The sequence below is a fragment of the Schistosoma mansoni genome, chromosome W (assembly GCF_000237925.1).
Source record: "Schistosoma mansoni strain Puerto Rico chromosome W, complete genome".
NCBI classification, from domain to species: domain Eukaryota; kingdom Metazoa; phylum Platyhelminthes; class Trematoda; order Strigeidida; family Schistosomatidae; genus Schistosoma; species Schistosoma mansoni.
Window position 1 is genome coordinate 40,905,739 of NC_031502.1, and position 17,572 is coordinate 40,923,310.

Sequence of the window (17,572 nt, forward strand, 5' to 3'; positions counted from 1 at the left end):
AGAGCTAATTCATGTTGAGTGTGAGGCATTTACCTACCGAAGACAATAGAAGATGGTCGCGCAATATCGTGTATTGATTGGAGTTAGGCATCAACACCACTGTATGCTGGCTCAGTGGTCTGGAGTTTAGGCGTTCGCGCGCGGGCCCGAGGGTCTTTGGTCGGAGTCCCGCGTGCGGAATCGTGAATGCGCACTTCTAAGGAGTTCTATACTAGGATGAAATGGCATTCCGGTGCATCCAGGTTTTCAATGATGATCTAACATTGGTCGGTTTATTATTTAAATGGAACTCAACAATCTCCACAGCCCTATACTGTTGGTCGAGAAAGTAATTTTCAATAATTTCGTTCGATAATTATCCTCTTCATTCCAAAGATTGCCACACAAATGAATGTGTTATTCCCGGTCATAACTGAATTTAGCTCTGTAACATAATTGCGTCATATTTTTTAACCGCTAGATCACATAGGTAGGCTATTATTTAAAGCTATAATCTACTTGTGTTATGATTCCACCGACCTTTTGATGTCCTTGTAGTCTTGTCACCACTGCGGCTGAAAATCCTCAGTCTAGTTAAATTTAAAATGCTAACTGACAATTCTGAAAAAATGTGATAGTACTGAGTAAACTAATCTGATTTAGAATTTGGCGATTTGTGACGATAAATGGATTCTAAGGAACACCAGTGACCGTATATTGATAATATATATGTTCCACAAATCCTGGTGATTCCTCCGTTATTGTCAATTTAAAACGTGAATCCCAAGAAAGTTGATAACACTTCGTGTTAACAATATATTGGGTGGGAGTGTTAGGTGAGTGGTTGGACAGTTTTACTTTAATTGTTGCACTTTATGTTTTAACTCCACTATACCTAGCTCAACATGAACTGTTGTGTAATGTCACTAACACATACGTACTGTACAAAGTCAAATGTCTGAAACCGCACTTAATAAAATAAAACGGTGTTGAATAACTAGGTGTTTATTATTGGTTCAATAAACAAAAAACAGAGTTCCGTTTCTAGTACAATAATAAAACCAGTAATTACGATCTGAATATTTCACATATAAATACATTTAGTTTTCCAGAAGAAATAAATGTGAAATTCAAATTGTGAAAGTACGGAAAATAATTTCCAGATTTACTCAAAAGTATACTATACAATTCACTACTGTTACAAGTCACATTGGAAATATCCTTCAATGTGTGAATACATCCTACCATTTTCTTGTTCATTGAATCCCATTTCGAAAACGATTAACCGTAAGTTTTCGGTGTGTTTAGATTGTGGCTAGATAGGAAATAAACACAGTTTATAATGTCTCACCCGGTACTCGTCAGTTGTGTATGCATGCATCTCAGTCTTTATGTTCACATGGAAATTAAAACTCAACGCATATCTCTTCAAATCGCAAAGTGTTATCAACTAAGATACTGAGTACAGATGGACGAAAGGCATGACTGACTAACTCTAATGTTGTTAAAAGTTACTTTATGAAGGTATTCAAACAAGTAACTAACTCTTTAGTTAAGGACGGTTTCTTATACAGTAATTTAAATAATAAATGTTATCATGTATATGGTTAAAGAGTAAATAACAGAGTAAAATAACAAATATAAGAATCTCGCGAGGCGAGGTCATGGATGCTCACTGCTGAGGAGTCCCACAATAGGACGAAACGGTCGTCCAGTGCTTCCAGGTTTTCCTTGATGGTCTAGCTTCAATTGACTCACATTTGCAACTATGAAAATATAGGAAGCGCTATTTCCAGACATTACAGAGGAAATATTTTGCATATCCTATCAGAAAAACATTCCATTAAATGTTCATAATCAATATTGAACAAAACAATGAAAATGTTATTTATTGATGATTATGTAGATAGTGTGAAAGCATGACAAAATTGTGGCAATGAAAGAAAATCACCTTTACATACACTAACATAGTCTATTTATCAGCGCAAAAGTTTATTCTACTTACATTTTGTGTCCTATACATATTGTTGCATTATAATTTATGGCTTCCAATGGATTATTACGTTAATGGACTATGTGCATTATTCATATAAGGTCAGATCTTAGCTATCCATGTATTGTGTCATCAACCAGTGAATACTAAATTGGACAAAAATGGTGTGATAACAGTAAATTGTAATCAAACTGAACTATTCATCATTTAATATTCATCTACTAATAATTACTACAACTATTTTGATTCAGCAGTGTTAATTATATTGTCGAGAATGACAATGAAAGTTTTGCATCTGAACCACTTAGTTCAAAAAGCATAACACTACTGAAAAAATCCAGCTGAGCTACAGATCTTCATTATTTCAAAATTATTCTATAAATCAGAGTGTGTACACTCTATGATAAACTTCATAAGAAAGCCAGAATAACAAGTGTTTTGGGAAATGTATATGAAAACAAAAATATACTTCTAATCCTTTTTTTCGAATTACTCTTATCAGAAAACTATTGTCTACATAGAAAAAAACTTACATAAATACAATAACAACGTTTATTATATCGTCACGTAAGATGAATTACTATAGGCACTTATATATAATTCACATCTGATAACATAAAAAAAATTGTAGATGGCTAGGGAATAAACCTAAATAATCTAATCATTTTTGTGAATATGAACACTCCATACAGTTTGAAAGTATTAATCAGATGTATATGACAGAGAGTAAACTTTGATTATAAGTGTTCATTTATATTCCTTAACATTTGGTGAAGTATTTCCTCGTCTACTTTTTATCAAGTGGCTTTATTAATGAAAGCTAGTCTTGTATTGAGATTCTAATCAATAAGGAGATAAAAAGATTTGACCAAATCAAAAACAATTTTTGTTATGAACTAATATCATTTACTGGACAGCTGTTTAGTTCTATATTAGGACCTTATTGACGTTTAGCATCTAAAATACTAACAATTACACTGAAAAGTAACTGATGATAGATATAAATAAATGAATTTTCGAAACTGAATGTTATCAGGGTATTTGTGACACTTGAATGTTTTGTGTTTGATGCTTTATGATAGGCTACGGTGCATATTGCTTAATAGAGTCTTTATAGCGCTTAGTTTCATTGTCAGATTATCCAAAAGGATAAGATGATTTCACGATGAAATATGTTGAAATAATAGCTTATTTTTCACAACATAATCTTGTATGAATTATGTTAAACAGACGGAGATTTATTCACTCTAATTCAGATTATTCTGAAAAGGGAAGTAAATTGTTTGGTACTAGACAGAGAACTCCGTTCATTATGGACAGACAGAAATTTACGCTATCTATTAATTTATATAAAAAATACAGTTGTGTTCCAATTTAAAAGTTATTACTTCTGTTGTGATTGTTCGTCGAGCATTCATTGTCTTTGAAAAATCACTTTATCAAGCCATTCAATTATAAAAGTTCCCCAGATAATCTATGGGTTCACAGGAATGGTGATACAATATCAATGGATGAGTAATTTAAATGATCTCCACTAAATTGAATAATGGTTGTTTTTTCTGTATAGATCATACAATTGGTCTATGTTTTATTCATCACACTGTATGCATTGATTATGTATTAGTTTAAGAAGATTGTGTGTGGTCTTTTTAAAACTGAAAATTAATTTTCAATACCAACTGACATGGACTGTGAAAAATAATACGGTTCGACTATTCCGTACATACAAACAATTACGTCAGATAATTTTTCTCAAATTATGACCTAGATTATAATGTAATTGATTAGAGTATGAGCTTATTTGTAAGAAGATAACGGCTACTTTATAGGTTGTGTATTTTCGCTATCTTTCGATAAAAGCATTATCTAGTTCGGTGGCCCTTTTTGATTTAATTAAAAAAGGAACTTAGCAGATTGTATTATGAATTCTATGGTTATGTGTGATTAATTAATGCACTAAAGAAACCTTCAAAAAATCAGTGGTTATAAAATCATCATGTCTTATCAGTAAAGTAATTATTATTAGAATAGGAGGTTTATAGAGATCAGTTTACATGAGAGAATTGGTGGTCTAAAGGTCAGGAGTTTGTCACAAAACTTAAAGGTTCTTGGTTCCACCCCTAGTAGAGTCGTGTATGTCCACTTCTGAGAGATTCAATAATACAACAAAGTAACTATCCCATCCTTCCTGGTTTTCAAAAGATAACAACTAAGGTCAGTCTGTGAAAGAAACTATAGAATTATTAATTATCTCTAAACCTAAATAAATTACATGCATTTGTCAGATATTACTTTGTAAGTGTAGTGAATAGCGGGAAGAGACTTATCATCATTACTGTCTTTTCATTACTCATCCAAAAAATCCCATAAATAATGGACATGAACAAAAGTGGAGGTAAATAAATTTGAATAAGTGGTTTAAAAGGCATCTTAGAGAGAAAAAATACAAGAGGGTAATAAATCTTTCATATATACACATCGATACTTTAATATCTATTCTTAACTTAAGAAAAATACTGACAAATGTGAAAAACATGATAAAATGAGAATGGTTTCATCTACATTGCACGTTTATTTAAACTTGTAAACTACGCAACATACGCACTGTGAACTTTTTAACACTTCATCATGTATTCATTTATTCTTTCGTAAATTTGTTTGACTAAAAGTTGAGGAACCTTCTCGGTAATAATTTATAGGTTGTAGTAATGTGATTTGAAAATTTTCCCTTTTCAATCCATACAATTTTTTTGTTTCATCAAATACTTTAAATACCTAATACAGTGACAACTTGTATAACGAATATGGTATATAAAAACGTGACGAAAATATTTACACAGTTTTGATGAATAAGTCTACGTTAACTTATTCCCTTTAGTATAGTGGGGTGAACAATTATGTTAGAATTAGTTAAGTATAAAAGTGTGTAGTGGAATGAATGTTGTCTAATTGCATAAAGGTTATGCAGATTGATAAATTGATTGTATTGTCAACAGTTTACCAACAGTTTCCGTCTGTTTTTATATGTTAAACACTGTAAAATTGATCACTTGTAAATCAGTTATGACGTAGTGATCGTACTCTACAAACACAAGTATATCCAGGGGATTATTTTCTTATATTTTAAAAAGAAGAGATTTGATACATAAGCGACGACTGTGCATCATGTTTAATCCTATTATTTTATAAATAACTTCATTATATACAGTTACTTCAAGGATTTGAGAATCTTGTTTATTTATGAAGTATTGTAAGCTTTTTCATGATTTTCATAATTGAAAGCATGAGTCAATTGAAGCTAGACCACCACGCTTTCAACTATGAAAATACTGAAATCTCCACAAAGCTCTTTCCGATTTTTTATGATTAACGTATTTAATGGTTCATCTCTATGAAAATTGATTAATTCGATCATTTATGAGTCTGGATTACGGATATTGAATGATAATGTATAGCTACAATGCCAAGGGGACAAAAACAATGTTCTATAATCTTTCAAATAAATTTATTCGATTCAGTTCTTTTTATTGACCACTTCATTTCACTCAGTCAATTATTCATAAATAAAATGAAACCATACATAAATGTACATCAACTCAAGTTCCCATGCTACATTACAGGGAAATTAATTAACATGATTGGCAACTAATGAAGAAAAATGATATTGGTATCGTTGATAGTAAGAAAATAAAATATACTTCAAGACTAACATATAGAAAGTACTAACTAACATTGAGGCATAGAGTTTAGAGGAAGATTAAGGGTGAGTAAATCTGAACTACTCCAACAGATGTTGAGCGGAATCTCTCTACTTGATAACGATTGTCTCAAGGATCTGAACAAGGTAGTCTAAACCTACCATGCGGCTCGGATCAATAGTTTATGGCTTTACGGACGGATACCACGTTTTGGTTGGGCCACTCATAGCCTTCTAACTAACTCCTATGCCACCCAGTATTGCGCACCTGTTGACTGACTAAAAACATATATTAACACATAAAATGCACAAAGTTCTGTTCAGTTAAACAAGAGTCATCATATCACAATAGAACTTTTGATAATTTTCCTTCTTCTGTGCATTTAGCTTGGATCAAAATTTATCATGCTAAATGGAATGCTTCTTAATAGGATGAATGTAGTCAAATATGTAAACAGATTCACGATTTAATCATGTTTTTAACCTTAAAATGTAAATCGACACTTTCTAATGAAGTTGAAGACTATTTCCTTAATTAGGTCATTCATTGTGGTAATGGTCATTTAAAATTCGTACATAACATTTTCACCCATCATACTTCATTTACAAACAGTATTGACAGTTGTCTTTATAATTTTATATCACATTTATAAAAGAAGGGAAGGGGGAGGAATTAGTGAGGGTGGGAAAAAGGAAGTTGAGTGATGGAATTCGTTTTGCACTGTATACAACAATATCGCATTACCGAGTGTAATTATTCACCTTATAAATGAATGAATAAACTAAACAACTGTGCACAATTGCGTGCCCCGTCATTGTACATTTATAAAAAACCAAACGAGATAATGCCAACATACACTTGTAGTGAATGAAATCTATCAGTAGTAGGTGTGTATATGGAAAATAAACTTAGAAAAACGTTGTCGACTAATAGATGGAGAATATTGAAATTATGGTAATTATATTGCTCATTTCATCACACACATACGAACAAAGGAATGATAGATTTTTATCTTGAAGACAGTTGTTTGTGATTTTCAGTTTTTTCAATCTGTTTGGGCTGGTGGTAGACAAGTGAACTGGTGGGTTAGGTCATTTATTCTTCTATTCTATTCCAGTTTTCCCGATTCTGTTAGTCTCCCGAAATCCAGTCTAACAAATAATGATAATGTTGCGGGAAAACTCATTTACTATATGAATTAATTTCATTAGAAAGACTAGATTTACGTAAACAATGCAAACTAAAGAATGAGTGGAAATATTTTTTTATCTGCAATCTGCAAAACACATCTCTTCTTAATCAAGCTTGCTAAATACTACACAAAATACTTCATCCTGTTATACGATTTCTGAGAAATGCATATAACCACCCCTTAATCAAATTATGTATGGAATTGTTGTGGAAAATGAAATGATTTATCAACTGAATAAACTAAAGGTTCTGTAAATATTTGGAAGAGACCTTAGAGTCCTGAAAGCTTCTAGAAAGTATTTTTATTATTAGTAATGATTCATTGGTTTGACAAATCATATAACATAAAACCGTATTTAAGATATCTCTCTGATTCGATTACATTTCCAGGGATAGTTAACAACAATTAACAGTTATTTAATTTCATTGGTATTGATGTTGATTATATACTAAGACTATACAATTTTATAGGTTAAAGGTTGAAACACTAGAATTTCAACATCAAAGTAACACATTATAATCTCGTTTTGGCTATTTCAGTCTGAAGCTAAATGTATAAACATTTTCTGGACAAATTAATCATACTAACGTCACACTTCAATAGAAAAGTCTTGTTAAAAGTTGAAGGTTAATCGTATTACAGTGTTTTTGTTTTTGTAGTTTTATACGTTCAGTGTTAAGAAAAACTGTTGTCTTTTCTATCGCTCAAATGTATTTAATTTTATACACATACGATGCAATCGATGAACTGAAAATAAAATCAAACAAGTCTAATAATAATAATAATAATAATGACCCGATAAATAATGAAATCTATCACATCGATTTTCTAAAGATGAACAAATAATCTTAGTATAATACAACACTATTTAAAACCTATAAGCACTGAACAGTCATTTCGTCCTAGTATGGGACTCCTCAGCAGTGCGGGAGCTCCCTACTAGGACGAAATGACCGTTCAATGCTTCCAGGTCTCAAATGGTGATCTAGCCTGGATTGATTCATGAATTCAACTATTAAAATTACTGCAACCTCCACAAACTTCCATTCTGATAATAATACAACTATTCACACTTGCTTTCATTATTTACAATAATGACAATTATATTAAAGTAAAAAATATTGGTTAGTTATTTCCATTAACAATAGATTTTAACTAATTACTATTCATGCATCCAAGTTATCAATGTCTTTTTCATAAAACTTAAAGCATTTGAAGAACCATAATTCTTCCAAAAATAGTGATTAAATGAGAGAGAGAGAGAAAGCGAGAGGGAGAAAACTGTTCACAGGATGTGGAAAGAAAAAACTTATGCATTTTACCAATTAACCTGAAATGACACATGTTGCACATTGTTCTCTTTGTTTTTTGTTGTCGTTGAAGATTTAAAAAAAAATGAACGTTTGCTTACATGCATAATTAAAAAGGATAAAAATGATATGATCCATAGTGATGGTGAGAAAAAAGAATAAAAGATGCCTTTTGATTTATGAATAGTAAAAATGTTGTTGCAAAAAAAATTCATTTTTTTCATGGTTGTTTCCCTTAAAGTTGATAAGTTATAACACCTAGTCAAATTAGTTCAACTATTTCATTTACAATGTCAAGTACAATTACATGGATAAATACACCCGAAATATAATGCATACATAAGCTATCTTGTAATTGTTTAACTAATTAACCAGTCAACTGTCACGTTCAAATGTACATTTCAACCTTTTTTGTTTTTTAGAAAGAAAAAAAAGAATGAACAGCACACAGTTTCAATATCTTTGTCAAATTTTTTTTGTTTTAAATAATTAACATTTTTTTAATTTGTAAATATTGACATTTGAATCAAGGAAATCTGTCGTATTCTATTTAAGAAGTAATGACATTTATTTGTCAGTGATCGGTAATTGTGTTTTTTTTTGACACTTAATAAAGAGTAGATATTACATACATTTCCATTATCAAACATGATCATTTTGATGGTGTCAAAAAAAGAATTCGGTATTTGACACTAGTCAATCCAAACAAACTAATTCATTAGTAAAATATAATTTTTTTATTACTGTGTACATGTGAGTATATAAATTTTAAAACAATCACAAGGGGTTTTGTGGAGATTTCAGTATTTTCATAGTTGAAATCATGAGTTAATTGAAGCTAAACCACCATGAAAAAATCTGGAAGCACTGGACGGCCGTTTCGACCTACTGTGGAACTCCTCAGCAGTGTGCATCCACGATCCCGCCTCGCGAGATTCGAACCCAGGACCTACCAGTCTCACGCCAGAGCACTTAACCGATAGACCACTGAGGCAGCCGGCATCCAACGGTGTTAATGTCTAACTTCAACCAATCCAAGAAGTTTGAGCAACCGTTCATCAATTGTCTTCAGTGAGTTATTATCTCACAACAGGTAATAACTCAACTTTCAGATAGCTTCGACAGAATCCCTCTCTGTTGTCGACTCGAAGCGGTCAAAACACTCTACGAAGGCATCTTCTATAAATTGTTTCTTCCTCAGTTTCAAAGTAAAAACTGATAGTTACTGACCTAAATTCGATTGGTTCGACAATGTTATGCAGTTCAACTCATCGGATCAAGTAATTTCATGTCCAAATTCGTGTTCCGAATTGTTAGTTGTATGGATTATACTAGAGAGTAATTAACTCTGTTTTACAAGTTTAGTGCGGTCATAAATATTATAATCAGGACATTATACTCATCTAGATCAGAGATATTTTGTGAAAACTACTCGCTCAACTGTGTCAGCAGCAGCGAAAAAAACGCTTATCATTAAAGAAATAGAACAAACTAACTATTCATTTTTGTCTGAACTGAAGCTCCTCAGTGGTAAATATCGCTTTAAAACTCTTATACATTGTTGGGCGTAAATTTCATATACCAGCTATTTGCCCAGTTCTTAAAACAAATATTACTCACTTATTTACATCTCTTGTATATATGTGTTCTTGTAAATAGAACTTTATGTTTGTTTGAATATCTATTACTTTACATAGTCATTCTAAAGTGACCTACTTGTGTATCTATTTATCCAGAGTTTAACTTTATGTTAGACTGGTAAATATAATAGTAGTATGTTACTCCACACAAATTTTAAGTAAACGAAATTTTGGATAAATTTTAGGTTGGATAGGAAACAATTTAACTTCCTACTGAACAAACATTAACAATAAGGTAGAAACCCGAAAGCGAAGTAAGCGAATAATGACTTTATAACTTGTAGGTTATACTAAAATAAATTTGGTTTCTCTCGATGATACTATACATTATGATAGGAATAACTTATTTTCATAATAATAATCAATCACTTATAGACAGTTTCACTGAGATTATAGAAAAGTCCTGGGTTTCTGATTAGATCATTGTTTGAAATTGTTAAACAAGTAGTTTATTTTCAAATTTTGAAATTGTTTTTGGAAAAGTTCATTTGCACAACACGGCCTCCAAAAAGATAATCAGAGATGTAAACAAAATAATTAAAGAAACATATACAGAACAAAGCGATTTCATTTTCTTTTTTACTGTTACTTATCATAAATATGTAAGCAACCTTGATTTGTGAAGGTTCCTTTCCTGAATGCGTCATTTAGTTTTATGAGGAATCCAAAAGTTTCTTCACAATTTTAATGCAACCGAGACATTAAATAGTTAGTCATTAAACCAATTGATATGAATCTTCTGCTTACATATACTTGTATTCTTTCTCTAAGTAAAACTATTATATTACCATTGATTAATATCACATTGGACTGTTAAATACAAAATAAAGTACAAGAAAGCTAGTCAACCATTTAAAAACCTTTAGTTAAATCATAACAATGGTATAAAAAATGTACTCACCAACCGTTTCTACTAGAATCTCATATTTATTAAAAAGAATGGTATTCTAAAATTCTAATTATATACAATTAATCAATTTCATATAAATTTCATATTTACTCTATTTTTAGTGTTCACAATTACAAGTAGTCTTTTACAAACTAGTGAGGTTGAACATAGGGTATTAGGGAATGATGGTGAATCAGTTGATGGGGCTGTGAATCTTTATTCACTGAGATGGTTGGGCCACGTGTTATGTATGTTTCAATACAGATTACCACGATGCGTAATCCTGACTAGTGTTGATTACGGTTGGAAGAAAGTTAGGGGCAGCCAAATCAAGTCGTGGCATCAGTCCTCGAAGTCATTAAACTCTTGTCTGAGCTATGTTGGTAGATGCAGACTACTTGATTGGGATCCACACGACTATCGTAACCAATAGTTGGAAACTCTGAGTGACATGGCTGAGAACAGATCATAATTTCATAGTTGTATACACTGTTTGTCTTCCCTTGGACTGTGAGATTAAAATTACTTTGTATTTTTCTTTTTACGAACTAATTCTTTCTTCCTGTATCATATTCTTATATTTAATCCTTCTGTTATATATTAATACCGTTGAAGTAACTAGTTCTGTGAGTTTGGTGTTCATTTTGTTGTGCTAATGAGGTATTGTAACTTGGACTGATGAGTATATGTACCTGGTCCTACTTTGTAATTGATTGACTGACTGACTCACATCTACTCAACAAAATGATCTTATTCAAGTGATGAAATCAATGTGACATACAAAAAAAAAGATATGTCGCAAACAAAATAAGAATTAAGATATGTTACTAAATAAAAATATCCATAGGCTACTATTCTATAAGCATCCAAATAGACTTTTTTCTTTACCTCCAAGCCTTTTAACTAACGAACTAATAATGAGCCATAAATAAAATTTTTCTATTTCCCAAATGGTTAGTTAACTAAATCTGATTTTAGTAATACGGAAATTCTCATTTATACATTTAGAATAAAATGAATAACTCAGAAAAGAATATGTATTTTTCAAATGGAAAAATAAGTTTTCCTTCTCTTCTCTATTTATCTTTTCTAAATTACTTGATTTTGGCTATGAGATTGAAAATAGTTAACGTTATTTTTAACTACAGTTTATATTTTCGGACAATATTTTCATTTTATGAACCCATAACCTTATTGACATGTATGAAAGTGTTTCTGTTCCAAATGTTCTTTTTAATTTCGACTATATTATGTCCCATTTTAGATACATATTAAAAATTCTTTTTTATAGTCTACCAATAAGGTATTTGTATAAGTTATTTTCGCTCAAAAAAAAGGATCATTACATTTCACCGACAACATAGCCTTAGTGACTAAACTGTATATGATACTAACTTTCTCGGTATCAAAATGAGCAATTAGAAATGTTAATGATCCTAATGGAAAAAATTTTTTTATTGATTCATTCGCTGTCCCTGTTTAGTGACAAAAAAATTCAATCATACAATCAAAAATTACATAATACCTATAGAAAACTGATGAGGATAACTTTTTAAAAAGATGCTCTTTTACAATAAGGTAGTTTATCATGTTTTATGTAATACATATGAAAACTAATAGTGATGCGAACAATTAAACACTGAAACATTTAATGAATGTAGACATTATATATATATATATATATATATATATATATATATATATATATAAGTAGAATGAAATTTTGATAAAGTATGTCAAAAGACTATCTTTGATTCTCCTCTTGACGACTAATAATATAATGCATCTTCTGATGATGAGATATATAAAAATGGAACATGGTGTGCATAGTTTCATAGTGAAATGCATAAATGAATTGGACGATTGTTAATCTTAAACTATTAAAAGCAGTTAGTAGGAGATAAGTTTTTATCATAAGTCGAATTTATACTCTCACTTACAATTTTATCAAGAGATTTATGAAATAAGATTAGGTAACCTAATTGTTTTTTATTAAACAGAATAACTTATAGATATGAACTGATCACTTTTATATTAGAGGTAATCATATTAGTGGCAAAAGAATGAAATACAATAAAACTAACGAGTATCAATAATATTTCTTAGTTGAAAGCATGAGTCAATTGAAGCTAGACCTGGACGGTGTTTCGTCCTATTGTTGGACTCCTCAGCAGTGCGCATCCACGATCTCGCCTTGCGAGATTCGAACCCAGGACCTACCAGTCTCGCGCAAGAGCACTTAATCGATAGACATGCTTTCAACTATGAAAATACTAAAAGCTCCACAAAAACCCCTTCTGATAATAATATTTTTACTGTAAATATGAAACAAGGGTTAATAGAATCAAGGAATAACTAAACACATTCAAAGTCAGACAGTCTGTCATTTATTGATATTTCTATGCTTAAACCTGTCAAATAACGAAAACAAAATATTCATAAACTATTATTTCATCTTTGTTAAGGGGTGGGCCTTCATCGTCATTAATCTTAGATTTTGTGTCTAAAATGACCGGTATTATATAAAGTATTTCTATTACTGAGTTTCAATTTAGAATTCAAATTAGCCTTTCTTCTCAGTACTCACTAATTAGAGACTAATATCAGTTTCATTTCTGATTTATTGAAGACTTTCAGTCAACATAATGTATCCCTGGTTTACTTGTGATTGCGTATTTCAAAGGATGATGAACCAGTTATTTAGTAATGAATGGTGCTCAACGGTCCTCCAGTTGGTCCTAGACAGTAAAACTATCTTCACACTGTAAACTGTTTCTTTATATTGATTTTCTTCAGCATGAAATATGACACTATTTAGAATGTTATTATTTGATCAAAGTCCGACTACGAATCACTTTTTATGGAAGAATTCTAACTGAAATTTGTGCAGGTGTTATTACCATCACTGATTCCAGAAACTTACCAAAAACCTACGAGACGACAGCTATCTAAGTTCCCATTTTAAATACAATCTCTAGATATGTAAATTTAAGTTATCACTCATGAACTAATTTAATACTACATTGGATCAACCTAATAACGAGTGAAAAACGTTTTGATACATACAATATTTTATTAAGGTCACGAACCGACCTAATTTAGACGACTGTTCGAAAGCATAAAGTACTGGACAATTGCTCCATCCTACAATTTCGTTTAAAGTGTCATCGTCGATGCAAACTTGTGAAGGGCCTTATACCAAGACGAGACTGATGCTCAGTACTTCCTTGTTTTCCATGGTTCCCTAACTTAAGTCGAACTGTTACTAAAGTGAGAAATAATAATTTCTACAAACCTCTATATTGATACACCAAGTTAGCCGATTTATCGAATAATAGAACTTTATATCCTAGACTTCACTAAGCGTTAGGAATTTTATATCCACTTCGAATGGCGATAAGAACATAACTGAATATGCTAATATTGCTTACTTGAAATAAATAATATAAGAACATCTTATTTAAATATTATTACGGTTAATTTATTTGGATTTCTTTTCATATCATAGCTAAATTATATGTAATACTAGACTTTTATGTAAATGATTTATCGTTATCTAACACGAAGCTATGGTAGTTTAAGCAGTTCGAGACGATTGATTATCAAACAAAACAGGTTATTATTGAAGCAGTTAAAGTATATCTTCATGGCAGAGTACAAATTTTAAATTAAATAAACTAATATTAATTGCAACTTGATGGACTGATTTCCGTAACTTAGTTAGATTGCTGAACTTGTAGGTTAGGTAACTTTAGATTGATATCTTGTATGTGTCAAACTTTTCAAATAATCTACATACAGAGCTTAAGAATCTTCAGTGGATGTTGGTAGCATGACAGATGAGAATAGTAAATTCTACCTGTTTTTATTCAATGAATGATTTAGGATGATTCCCTTTTTATTTAATTGCATATATCCACTAGTTTTCATCACTGATTTGGCAACTTATTAAATATTTTAACGAGAACAAACAGCGGTCATCTATTTCTTTTAAAAAATCGATAAGTCTATTTGAATAATTTTGTGTATCATGAGATAGATTAATGAGGTTTCAGAATTGTCTCTTATTCCAAGTACTTTATCTTTTAAAAAAACATCTTTTTAGACGTCATCTCTAGAAGGAATAATTTTAAAGATATGGCTGGGAAGTACGGATTTACAACATTTCAGTATCAAACAAATAGACACACAATGAAATTAATCAAAGTACTAGTCAATGTTTGAAAACAAGTAGTGGAAGTATGAACAGAGGACTTTATTGTTTAAAATCAACTATAACGTCGGACTAATATTACTTGACGAATGGTCAAAAATCATTAGAAAGCTGTTTTGTTCTTTTCTGAGACTCTAAATCATGAACTTCTTATCATACTCAATAACTAATCTAAAGTATTCGAGTCTCACACAGTGAATTAGAACTCAGTGATTTGTGGATTAACGCACTTCGGTGAAACAGCATTAAAGTTCTCCCTCATCATACAGCTGTAAAAATACGATACCTTGAAAATCAAATAAACATTAACCAAGGCCCTATTGATATTTTTTAAGTCGGACAGTAGTATACCTCATGATCTGGTGATATCACTAAGGTTATATTCCATTTACATAACTGAACTAGTTCCGAAACATTATCAAAACTAAGACAAAATGATTTTTGTTGACTGAAATTTAACTGATTCTCTTTATATACAGAGATGACGATTGTATTTGAAAAAACAATAAAGACGATGAAATATCGAGTCGCCAGGTTAAAATCTTCAGTGAATCAGACTTTTTCTTTTAACATTCAATCGTGAATTCCGTAGAGATAGTTTAGTCTACAAATCAAGGTAAACTTAGTCTATCTAATTACTGATTCTGATTATGTTTGAAAATATTTGCAAGCTAGAAAGAAAAACTCAATTTTTCATAAAATAATTTTATAGTTTAACAATTATCGATCGGTCTAGGCTTTTGGATCATACTTTTTGAAATGGACATGGTGATTAATTACTCAACCGTTTTAAAATATAATTTATACTGCTTTTATAAAAAGAGCATTATGAGAATCCAATCATATTTAAAAACTTACGTTTACAATCATTAGCTGATTCAGAAGTACCTCTTGCCCAGGGTCTATCCAAATAACCAGGAGAACAACGTTCACAATCAGCTCCTTCTGTATTATGTTGGCAATCACATCTAAGTGGCCCCCATTGAGACTTCGTCTGACCATTGTTATCTGTTGTTATTCCTGTACCAACTATTCGATCTCTGATACAACGGTTAGCATGTCCATTACACTTACACCGACCACCGATAGATAAATCAGAGAAAGAGAAGTGAACAGGTGTTTTACTCTTAGGTGTCTTTGAATAGTGCATATCAGACTGATATAAATGTTGTGACATATCCAGTGTTCCTGCCTCGGACAAGACAGGATTTGTGCCAAAACCACCAATACTGGGACTGCCACTAACACGAAATACATTTGTTGGTTTCAGAAAACTTGGGTTTAAAAATAGTCCATTTGAATCATATTGAACTTCATCTCGATATTCCGGGAATCGCATAAGACTTATTCTTAAATCCGTCATAGTCATCCAGTCGATCAGTGCTGAACTCCATGGTTGCATTGATGGTCGTCCAATAGTTGTGCTAAATGCGATAACATTCGATGATTGTCCTGAATTACCATGTACATCTGGTGATTTCAAAGCAACGCATAAGACTTCTTGTATGTTTGCTAAAGAGATTTGTGCATTATGCTCATTACTTGTAGGCAAATGAAATGCTCGATAACAATCAGTCGAGAAATATTGCCATGGTTTCCATGTTACACCAAAATCAGATGACTTATATAAAGCAATTGAATCAGGCAATTGACCACAAGGTTGCAAAGAAATATAGTAAACTTCAAAACGTTTACCTAGTGATAAAGTTAGATTTACTGTGTCACCTGGTAAAACAGATCCTGAAACCCAACATGTTTCATTATTCATTTGATGTCTATCAGTTAGTAAGTGTGTTCCAAATTTCTCACCTTTACCACATGTTTCACACTTTTCATGTCCCATTACATATCTACATATTTCTTCTGACTGATCAAATTGACCACATGTTGAAGTTGCTTTAATATCAACACTTTCAGCAATATTTGTAAATGGTGGAGAACATTCAATTGCTTGACCTTTAGTATAACATACAGATCTTGTTGCTTCATAAATTACTTTAATATTTGAATCTTTTTCATCAGTATAATGTTTTTGATTTAAATCAGAATGAGGATTTAAATTGTTTGCATTAATACAAATGTTACTGAAGTAAAATATTATCCAACTGATTATCAAAATAGGCAACATGAGTTATTCTCTTGAGTAATATTAATTTCACAAAAAGGGATTGAGGTTCTTTTCTGTTACTATCGTCAGTATGAATGCATCAATTTAGACTTATATTGACAAATTTTTATACGAGTCCTTTTTCTATTGGTAATAATGATGATTTGATAAAATGGGCATTTTATTGAATAATACAATCAGTGATACGTTTTGCTGACTGCTAGTTAACTATTTCCTTTCTGTATGAAATAAAACAGTATAGGAAAATGAAATAAAATAAATAAAAAGAAAAATAAGAATTTTTCCTTTAACAGATAAGACTTAATTTACATATAAATGTAACCATAGGAAATAAACTAACTTCATCAATATTATTTATTATTCGTCATCAAAATTTAGGTTACACTTAGTATAGAAGGAATTTGATTGGTTAATAAAATGGAATAGAAATTTCAACACAATAGGAGGGGGGCGGTGTGGTAATTATTTATAATAGGTAGGATAAAATGAATTCAAACAAATTATTAAGTATGAATAAATTTAAATGTTAA

The 17,572-nt window shown here is 31.0% G+C and overlaps 1 protein-coding gene across 1 annotated transcript in view; it reads right to left on the bottom strand.

Annotated features, from left to right (window-relative positions):
• Smp_151310 (putative netrin) overlaps positions 1–17,042 on the bottom strand; it is a gene marked incomplete at both ends in the record, with an annotated part of 64,940 nt that extends 47,898 nt beyond the window's left edge. Inside the window, 2 exons of the mRNA XM_018789707.1 lie at positions 15,773–16,102; positions 16,190–17,042. Coding sequence (XP_018655123.1) covers positions 15,773–16,102; positions 16,190–17,042 — 1,183 coding nt within the window. The remainder of the gene's footprint in view (positions 1–15,772; positions 16,103–16,189) is intronic.
• Between the last annotated feature and the right edge of the window lie 530 nt (positions 17,043–17,572).